The sequence below is a fragment of the Mus caroli genome, chromosome 17 (assembly GCF_900094665.2).
Source record: "Mus caroli chromosome 17, CAROLI_EIJ_v1.1, whole genome shotgun sequence".
Lineage (NCBI taxonomy): Eukaryota > Metazoa > Chordata > Mammalia > Rodentia > Muridae > Mus > Mus caroli.
Window position 1 is genome coordinate 31,837,485 of NC_034586.1, and position 10,097 is coordinate 31,847,581.

General features: G+C 55.4%; 1 protein-coding gene across 1 annotated transcript in view; it reads left to right on the forward strand.

Moving 5' to 3' along the window:
- The window catches only part of Abhd16a (abhydrolase domain containing 16A), a 14,155-nt gene extending 7,201 nt beyond the window's left edge, over positions 1-6,954 (forward strand). Inside the window, exons 6-20 of the mRNA XM_021186016.1 lie at positions 104-177; positions 282-404; positions 2,489-2,603; positions 2,694-2,795; positions 4,299-4,362; positions 4,595-4,644; positions 4,918-5,041; positions 5,198-5,302; positions 5,498-5,561; positions 5,784-5,840; positions 5,926-5,988; positions 6,102-6,178; positions 6,254-6,352; positions 6,438-6,484; positions 6,637-6,954. Of these exons, the coding sequence (XP_021041675.1) occupies positions 104-177; positions 282-404; positions 2,489-2,603; positions 2,694-2,795; positions 4,299-4,362; positions 4,595-4,644; positions 4,918-5,041; positions 5,198-5,302; positions 5,498-5,561; positions 5,784-5,840; positions 5,926-5,988; positions 6,102-6,178; positions 6,254-6,352; positions 6,438-6,484; positions 6,637-6,720 (1,248 nt within the window). The 3' untranslated portion in view covers positions 6,721-6,954. The remainder of the gene's footprint in view (positions 1-103; positions 178-281; positions 405-2,488; positions 2,604-2,693; positions 2,796-4,298; positions 4,363-4,594; positions 4,645-4,917; positions 5,042-5,197; positions 5,303-5,497; positions 5,562-5,783; positions 5,841-5,925; positions 5,989-6,101; positions 6,179-6,253; positions 6,353-6,437; positions 6,485-6,636) is intronic.
- The last annotated feature ends 3,143 nt before the right edge of the window (positions 6,955-10,097 follow it).

Genomic DNA, 10,097 nt, shown 5'->3' on the forward strand with positions numbered 1-10,097 from the left:
TCAGAGGAGAGGGTGCTGACCTCCCCTTGGTCTCCCTGTGACGTGGATGGCTGGGCCTCCCCTCAGCTCTCCGTCCTCCCTACCTTTGTCTCTCTGTCCACAGAGGCAGCTGGCCAACTATAACTTCGACTTCAGGAGCTGGCCAGTCGACTTCCACTGGGAGGAGCCCAGCAGCCGGTGAGGTCCCAGCTGCTTAGCTCTTCCCCTTCCTTGCCATCGTCTTACCCCTTCGAGTGGAGTCCCAGGCCTACTGCTCCTGACTCTGTTTCCCTTCCCCTCAGGAAGGGGTCCCGAGGTGGCCCTTCCCGAAGGGGTGTGGCCCTGCTTCGTCCAGAGCCTCTGCACCGGGGAACAGCAGACACGTTTCTCAACAGGGTCAAGAAGCTGCCCTGTCAGATCACCAGGTAGGTTCGAAACGGGGGTGTGGGAGGCCAGCTGGGGTGAGGGGACACAGACCAGGGCCTCTGGACTGTCAACTTCAATGCAGAGTAGCTGTCGCTTGTAGGGCCTAGTGCTGTTTGTGTGTCTCCTGTGGGGACGGCTTTGCGAGGCCCAGGTCTCAGGAGTGCTTGGAGAGGCAGAACGCCAGTGGGCCTGCTGCTGCCAGCATCTTTCGCTCGGCCTCTAACAGGAGCAGAGGTGCCGCAGCGGGGAGAAGGCCGTGGCTGCCACTGCGCAGGTTCTAGTCCTGTGCTCACGGCCATGTGGAATTGTCCTGGTCCCTCTGCTCCTTGATATCCCACTCGGCCCCCACCGTGCCTCAGTTCCTCCATCTGATTAGCCTGCCTCACTGGGATTGTTGAGATGAACTGGCAGCACTGGGGATGGCTGTGTCTTAGGGTTTCATTGCTGTGAAGAGACGCCGTGACTACAGCAGCAGCTCGGACCCAGGACAACAGGTTCAGAGGCTCTCAGGTTCAGAGCTTTAGTCCAATGGCGGGAAGCATGGCAGCAGCATGCAGGCAGGCATGGTGCTGGAGAAGGAGCCGAGAGCTCTGCATCTCAATCCACAGGCAGCAGGAGGCGACCGAGAGCCACACTGGGCACAGCTTGAGCATAGGAGACCTAAAGCCACCCCCACAGTGATGCACTTCCTCCTACAAGGCCACACTTCCTAATAGTGCCATTCCCTGAGTGGCTCATTCCTACTCAAGCAACCACAGCTGCCATTTACCAGCCTGCCAGCAAACTCAGTCGTGGGTGCTGATGGTGTCAGGCCGGCCTTAGACTCACAGACACCACCCACCCTGCTGAGCGCTCGCCTGTGTGTCACAGCCCATGCTGTGACCGAGCACCAGGGAAGGGGTCTGACTTAGCTTTGGCTGCTGATGTCCTGAATCGGTCCAGGGGAAAGCAGACCAGGTTTTTGCGGCCGTGCTGGCAGGGGGTGCAGGGTGGTGCAGGAACACAGCCTAGTGGCCAAGCTGTTGTCCATAGCAATGCCTACCTCACCTAACCTATCTGTGTGAGTTACACTTAGTATCTGTTGAGCTCCTTGGATAGCTCTTATGTGGTAGGCATTATCACCGTGAACATGACAGCCAGGTCTCTGCCCTGACAAGAGTGTCACCCAGTTTGGTATCTCTCAGACTACAGATCTTTATAGAAGTATTTTTGTGGGTGGGTTTTTGTTTTTGGCCCACTCTTTTCCTGTATTGGTCCTGAATAGAAGACACAGAAACCTGGCATTTTTATATCGACTGGGCAGGTTCTGAGCTATTATAACCTGGCTAGGCTATTAATGAGCGCATAAATGCCCCATTCCTTGCCAAGTGAGTCTCGCCCGCTTGTTCTGTTCCATATGTGTCCTGAGGACCAGCTTCTCTTGGCCATGTGCTCATAGCCCAACCTGCCTGGAAGCAAATGCCCTTACCCAACAAGTCATCTTGTTGACCCTTGAAAACTTTTTATAAGTTGTATTTTTATGCATTAACAGAATGACATTTAATAGCTGTATTTATCTATTGTACCTAGAAATCATCTCATAAAACTCTCAGAATTATATCCAAGCAGTCCCTAATTTGCTATAGCTCGAGTTTTGGATTCTTTGCCTAGCCTAGAGAGGGCCAGTGTGCTCCATGGTGCCAGGCAGGGGTTGTGAACCACGGCCCCCACCAGCAGGAGGGCTCTCGTCCCTTAGGTTATGGGGTCAAGTGCACTTGCAGCCTGTCATTTCTACCTTCTGATGTTATTTTGGGACACGACCCTTTGTAAGTCCGGGAGGATCTTAATTGTATTGCACAGTAGAAAATGGTTTGGGTTGGTTTTTACAATGCTGGGGCTCAAAATGAGGGGCTCACACGTGCCAGGTAAACACGCTGCCACTCAGCTGTGACCCCATCCCTAAAGTGGACATTTTCCAGTCATAGTTATGGAAAAGCTTAGGAGATGCCAGGCTCGCCTTGCTCACTGAGCTCTGAATGCAAGGGCCAAGATGAATCCCTGGGCCCTGCTGGGGTTGGGGTTCACCAACCCATGTTCCTTACAGCTATCTGGTGGCACACACCTTGGGGCGCCGGATGCTGTACCCAGGCTCCGTGTACCTGCTCCAGAAGGCCCTCATGCCTGTGCTGCTACAGGGCCAGGCCCGACTGGTGGAAGAGGTGAGGCCCCCTACCTGCTGCTGGCCCTGTCTTCTGAGGGATGTGGCCCCCTGCCCCTTGTGACCAGGTCTTTGTATCTCTCTTGCTTAGTGTAATGGGCGCCGCGCAAAACTGCTCGCCTGTGATGGTAATGAGATAGACACCATGTTTGTGGACCGACGGGGGACAGCTGAGCCCCAGGGGCAGAAGCTGGTGAGAGGGGCCAGGGAGCCGAAGGGGTGGTAGGTGGCAGTAGAGACTCTGAGATCCCCAGTGCTACAGAACCTTTCCTGTGGCACCACAGTTAAAAATGTCATTTTCCAGCTCCACCCAAGGACCTCTTCATCAGAAAGCTCTGAGAGGGAAGTAGGTGGGAGGATGTAGCTCAGGTCGTGCACGAAGCCCTGGGTTCATCTCCTGCCCCATATACACTGAGAATTGGATTGTGTACCTGTAATCCCAGCACCCAGGAGTGGAGAGAAGAGGATCAGAAGGTCAAGGTCAAGGCCAGGGCCAGGGAGATGGTTCAGCGGGTGCAGTATTGGCCATGCAAGTGAGAGGACCTGAGTTCTGATCTTGAGAACCTGTGTAGAGCCTGGCATGGTGACCAGCTGTAGTCCTAGCTCTCCTGTGGGAGGGAGGCGGGAGATGCCTTGGGCACCCCCTGCCAGCTGGCGTATGCAGCACAGCCACAGGCAACAAAGACCCCGCCTTGAAGTCGGAGGCAAGGGGACACAGGGGAGGAGTCCTTCTCACTGCTACACATGTGCTGTGGATCACGCATACGCGCGCGTGTGCACACACACACACAGTGTAGCGCATTCACACACACTCAGAGTTTAAGGTCAAGCCGGGCGTGGTGGCGCACGCCTTTNATCCCAGCACTNGGGAGGCAGAGGCAGGCGGATTTCTGAGTTCGAGGCCAGCCTGGTCTACAAAGTGAGTTCCAGGACAGCCAGGGCTATAGAGAGAAACCCTGTCTCGAAAAACAAAATAAAGCAAAACAAAACAACAACAACAAAAAACAGAGTTTAAGGTCTTGGCTACAGGGTTAGTTTACAGTTTAAAGATGAGACTATCATAGCCGACTGGGGATGTCACTGTAGCTAGCGTATGCAGCCTGACGGCAGTTCATCACCAAAGTAAAGTCAGGTATAGAGAGTTGCCTAGTGTTCGGGAAGCTCACCTAAAGCCAGGCATGGTGCACTCTGTCATCCCTGGGCTGAGTTCAAGGCCTGACCAGGATAAACAGGACCCTGTCCTACAACAACAAATAGTAGATGGGATGGTGATGAAGGAGGCCGAGGCAAGATTCTGAGTTCCAGCCCACCCTGAACTACCTAGTGAGACCCTGCCTCAAGGAAACAGAAATAGCATTGACACATGCAGGACCAGCCTGTGGGTTATCTCAGGGTGGCCATTGTCGGTGCTCTCACAGCTGAGAGGAGCCGTGCTGCAGCCTAAGCTGAGGAGCCCAGCCCTTAAGGCGGCACTGGCCTGGGAAAGCACTGCACAGGTGGTGAGGAGAAAAGTGTCTGCACACCTAGGAGAGTCCTAAACCCATCCTATCAGAGCTCTCCTGGTGGCATCTCAGGGAAAGTGGCCTCTGTGCTGGTGACTTGGACTCAGCCTCCATAGTCTCCTGAGGCCCTGTGCATAGCACCTGCAGTTCCTTTGTCCCAGCATTCTCCCACCCCTCCTCTCTCTGCTCCCCAGGTGATCTGCTGTGAGGGGAATGCGGGATTCTATGAGGTGGGCTGTGTCTCCACACCCCTAGAAGGTAGGCTCCTGGTTCACACCTCTTATCTCTATCCTTTGGACTGGAATGTGTCTCCTCCCATGCTGACCTCCCATTCATCAGGGTGAGGTCCAGGTCTCTCCCTTGCGAGGGAATGTCCACTCCCGCCCTGTTAACCTTGCATTCCTTCCCGGGCTGCTTGTCCTGCCCCAACGCACGGTTGCATGACCCCCCTCCCTCCTCCCTGACTCCCTCCCTCCTCCCTGTGTTACAGCTGGCTATTCTGTCCTGGGCTGGAATCATCCAGGCTTTGCCGGAAGCACGGTGAGACCCTCTCTGAAGACCTGTCCCTTTCCAGAATCCTGTGCATCTTCCTCTGCTCAGCCATGGGAAGAAGGAACCTAGTGCCCATTTCTGCAGGGCCTTCCACATGCCTGTGACCTGGGTGCTGGGGAGCTGCAGCCCCTCCTCCCATGGCAGTCAGGGACACAATGGGTCACATGATCTCTGTGTGTTACAGGGTGGCTGCAAGAAGGGTCCACACTAGGTGAGCTGTCTTCTGGCTGACCCCTCCTGCTTCTGCCCGTCTCCCTGCAGGGGGTACCATTCCCACAGAACGAGGCCAATGCCATGGATGTGGTAGTTCAGTTTGCCATCCACCGCCTGGGCTTCCAGCCCCAGGACATTGTCATCTACGCCTGGTCCATTGGAGGCTTCACTGGTATCTGCCTCCCCTGCTCGTCCCTGCGCAGTAGAGATGGGCACAGGCACGGGTGGCTCGCAAGGAGGGGGTGGATGGAGGCTTTTAGAGAGAGAGGTTGGAAGTTGATAAGACCTACATGAAGGGACCCAATCCTATTTCTTGTTCTGCTTCTAGCCACGTGGGCAGCCATGTCCTACCCAGACATCAGTGCTGTTATCCTAGACGCCTCCTTCGATGACTTGGTGCCCCTGGCCTTGAAGGTCATGCCGGACAGCTGGCGTGAGTGCAGCTCCCTTGCCGGTCCTTCCCGGGAGGGTGGCAGCACGGGTCTCTTCTGACTGGGTGCTGTCACTGTGTGGGTGGAGATAGGCCACCCCATTGCCGAGAAACAGGGCTTCCCTGCCCAGTGGACAGTGGGACCTTTAGGTTAGGCAAGCTCTTCATCTCTGCATCCTTCACGGTGTCCCACTCTAGGAGCCCTGGTCACCAGGACAGTGAGGCAGCATCTCAACCTCAACAACTCGGAGCAGCTGTGCAGGTGAGGATGGCCACCGTGCCCGTCAGCAAGCGGCCACTACCCGAGCTGGTCCAACCCTTCCCGGGGCTAGGAGACCCTGAATTGGCCCACTCATGATGTGGCAGTGAAGGGTTAAGCCTGGCTCCCAGGGCCAGACTGAGCCCGTGCCCTTAAATCTGTTACTCCTGCCTCAGCTGTGGCCTGGCTCTCTGAGCTCTCCCTCCCTGCTGCTCTGTTCTGAAGGTTCCAGGGCCCCGTGCTGCTGGTCCGGAGAACCAAGGACGAGATCATCACCACCACGTGAGTGCCTGGGCTCTGCCTTCTCTCCCACCTTTGTCACCATGGACACAGCTTCCCAACCAGGGTTAACTCTTGTCGCCCCCAGGGTCCCTGAGGACATCATGTCCAACAGAGGCAATGACCTCCTGCTGAAGCTCCTGCAGTTCCGGTGAGCTCTGTGGGAAGACACACCTCAATGCTCACACCAGTGAGGGGGAAGGATGAGGTGGGGGCTGAGGCGTGAACTGGTTCCATTCTGTCCCGCCCTGTGCTCCTCCCAAGGTACCCTCGAGTGATGGTGGAGGAGGGGCTGAGAGCTGTGAGGCAGTGGCTGGAGGCCTCCTCCCAGCTAGAGGAAGGTGAGGTCTCTAGAGGCTGGTGGGCAGGGGCCTGGCAAGGAGAGCTTGCTGAGGACACTCCTCTGTTCCCACCAGCCTCCATTTACAGTCGCGGGGAGGTGGAGGAGGACTGGTGTGTGTCTGTGCTTCGCTCCTACCAGGCAGAGCATGGGCCTGATTTCCCCTGGAGTGTGGGTAAGGATGGGCTGAGCGTGGAGGGCTGGGAGGAGGGGAAGGACGTCCCAGGCAGGGATTTGAGGGCCTCTTCTCCCGTGTGCAGGGGAGGACATGAGTGCAGATGGACGGAGGCAGCTGGCACTGTTCCTGGTGAGCTCAGGAGCTGGGTGAGGGGCAGGGCAGGGGCAGGGGCTGCCTGCACAGCGGGGCTCATACAGAGCTCAGGCAGGGATCCTAGAGTGGGTGGATGCATGGCTTCTGAGAGGAAGCTGCCCTGCTCTGACCTGCCCTGCCTTTCTCAGGCCCGGAAGCATCTACACAACTTTGAGGCCACACACTGCACTCCACTCCCAGCCCAGCACTTCCAGATGCCCTGGCACCTCTAGGACCACATGTAGACTCTTCTGGAAGGACAAGATAGGAGGAGACACGAGGGGATACTTTTGTGACTCTCTTCATGTTGCTGTTTATAGTCTGGCTAGTGGGGACATCCCCTCTGGCCAACAGTCCTCCTGCACGTTTCCCTCATCTACGTGGAAGCACTTAGCTCCCCTCATACACACCTGCATTAAATGAATGATTTATTCCTAATAATTAATAAAAAGGTATTTTTTCTACAATCTGGCTGCTTGTGAGATGTTCCAGATGTCCAGACAGCTAGTGGCTTGGGCGGGGAAAGCAGAAGCCCTGGAGGGTGAGCTTGGGAGACCCTACTCAGGCCAGCTTAACTTCCCTGTCTCAGCTATCATGCATTGAGCCCACAGTCCAGACCCTTCGTGTGCTGTGCCCAGTGTTCACACAGCCACCATGGCTCTCACTACCTGCCTGGGCCTTCCTGCGGGCGGCTGCCTGGGTGGTGGTCGGAATGCCCCTCCTTTATAACTGTACTTTGTGGTGTATGGTTCTGCCTCCTCAGCTTCTCTCCTGAAGGTGCTTCCCCACCCCCACCCCCATTTTCCTTGCTCAGCTCTGCTTATCTCCACAGCAAACCAACCCCATGCCTGTCCTTGGCATGACACCAAGTCTGTCCATATACCATGTTTGCAAGTCAGCACACAGCCAGTGGGGACCAAGGGCCAGGCCCCAAGCCCTCCTGTCCTCCCAGCTCGGAGCCTGAGGAAATGGGATCCTCACACCTCTTATTCTGATCTTTGGACCCGTGGGATGGAATGACAGGCTGGCCTCCTTCCCTCGGAAACTTGTGTCAGGTGAAATCACCCCAGCTCTGCCTCCTGGGCCACTGCCCCGACCACGGTGCTGAACAAAGACATCAGTGCTTTCTGCTGGCTACAGCCCCTGGTTTCTGTGTGCCCTGTGACCCCCCATGTGTGACCCTCTAACCGTGGGGCTGTGTGTCTGTCAGCTCAGCAGCTTGGTGACAGTGTGCTGAATCTTAAAGAGGAGGAGGGCCAAGACAGGTGATATGACTAAGGTGTGGGGTTAGAAGAGGGGAGACAGCCATAGTTTCTGAATGTTCTGCCTTTGGCAAACAGCAGGCAGAGAGCTAGCCACCCAGGAGGCAGACAGGGTGGGATGTGTATAGGAAGAACCTACTCGGGGTAGAGCATGGTAGCAGCATACAGTCAGGCAGAGGCAGTTCTGAGTTCAAAGCCAGTCTGTTCTACATAGCAAGTTCCAGGTCAGACAGGGCTACATAGTGAGACCCTGTCCCCAAAGCCAACATGAGCGTGCTCACGGACCTTACCCTACCATCCCAGGACAGATTCCTGGAACTGTCTGTTCAGGCCAGGGACCCTCTAATCTTATCTCCCATACCTTGGAACACAAGATCGCCCCCTTCTTGGACAGCCATCAGGGAATGTCACCTAGCCACCTTCTAGGAGAGATCAGATGGAGTCCTTAGGTATCTTAAGCGGAAGTGAGAGGTAGTTGCTCACCATGTGCCTTGTGGACTCCCTCACCGGGGCTGTAGTCTACTACAGATCGCTCTCCGTATCCCGTAACCTCAGGGTGGGGACTGGCTGTCTGCCCCTTTCTCCCTAAGGCTCAGCAAGCTGAGGCAAAGTCAGCTGATGTGCCCCCACCGCAGCTACTAGGGCTCTGGGCCCTGCTGCTCTAGACACCAGGTTGGGCCTCCCTGATACCCAGGCACCTGGGAAGCTAGGCCAATGGAGGGAAGGTCTCTAGAAAGATAAGCTGTTTAAAAAAAAAATCTTAACAAAAGGGGTGGTCTCTAAACCCTGGACAAGAACACACCTTATCTTACTGTCGCTGACCAGCATCTAGGCCTGCACTGTTCCCGGGGTAGGTTGAAGATTTACTCCAAGCCCCATGAAGAGAAAATGTTTCCTCCAAAGCTGTCAAAACTGAGCAAGGGGCCTGGGATGAAGGGCCCTGAGGGTGGGGGCCCAGCTATTTCAGAAAGCCGGGTCTCCACTTGTCTGACTATCCATCCATCTATCCATCCATCCATCCATCCACCCTACCTCCTTATTACCATTGTCATTAACATTCAGCTAAAGGCTCTGTTTCTCTGAGTGACTTCTCTCACAGAAGCTGGCTCTCCAAGGCCGTCACCACAGCCTGCCCCTCGTGTGTGTTATCTCTTGTTATCTGTGATGGCGCACATTCTGCCCTCAGATCCTGCCTATTTCATCGCTTGGCTGTTCACCTTCTGATATGCCTTGTCACAAGGCTGGGCACTCAGCATGGATGTGGTCATCTGCTACTGTCCTGTGATGACTGTTGCAGCAAAGCTGTTGTCCTAGAAACAATGGGTCTGGGCCCTGGGTCCTCACTAGTCGTCTCCAACAGCTGACAGAAAAGAAACAAGGGGCTGGGGTGGTCAGGAGATGACTCGGTGCCTCTAGCCCACCTGGAGTTGGAGTCTCAGCACTCTCATGGTGGCTCACAACTGTCTGTAACCCCACACCATCTTCTGTCTTCCCCCCCCCCTCACCCCTAGACAGGGTTTCTCTGTATAGCCCTGGCTGTCCTGGAACTCACTTTGTAGACCAGGCTGGCCTTGAACTCAGAAATCCACCTGCCTCTGCCTCCTGAGTGCTGGGATTGAAGGCGTGCGCCACCACACCTGGCTCCATCTTCTGTCTTTTACAGGCTCAGTGTACACTGTGTACAGACACATCCATGTGTGTAAACTTTTTTAAAACATTACTAGAAAAAGAAACGAGGGCTCTAGACACACTACAAAGAAAGGCCCACTGTCCCCTGAGACACTTCAGGGCTGTGACCATCCCTGGCTCGTCTCATGGCCCTGAGCTCCAGCGTGACTCCTTTTCTCCCTTTGCAACAGGGACTGAACCTTTGCCGCTTCAGAGTGTGTCCTGTGCACTGTTGGAGTCTCCTGATCTCTGTCACTATGTGCTCATTCACTCAACAGACATTTGCATCTTGTATCAGAGGGTACCAGATATCGCCCCAGTCCTCCAACATTTTAGGTTTCATTCCGGCCGGGCAGTGGTGACCGCACCCTCAGAAACATAAACCCCAGCTCCTCCCCTTCCCACCGCTCCCCCACTCCCCATCCATCTTTCAGGGCTTCGGTTTGTCCTCCATTGGTTTCCCCCTTAGTCCTGAAATGTGGTGCTTCATGGAAAGTTCTTACAAGTATGGGGATGGGGGAGGGGGGCACTAGAGCAGGAAGTGTCTCCTGTAACACAATGTGGCTTAAAGAAAAAACAAACAAGGGCTGGTGAGATGCTCAGTGGGTAAGAGCACCCGACTGCTCTTCCGAAGGTCCAGAGTTCAAATCCCAGCAACCACATGGTGGCTCACAACCATC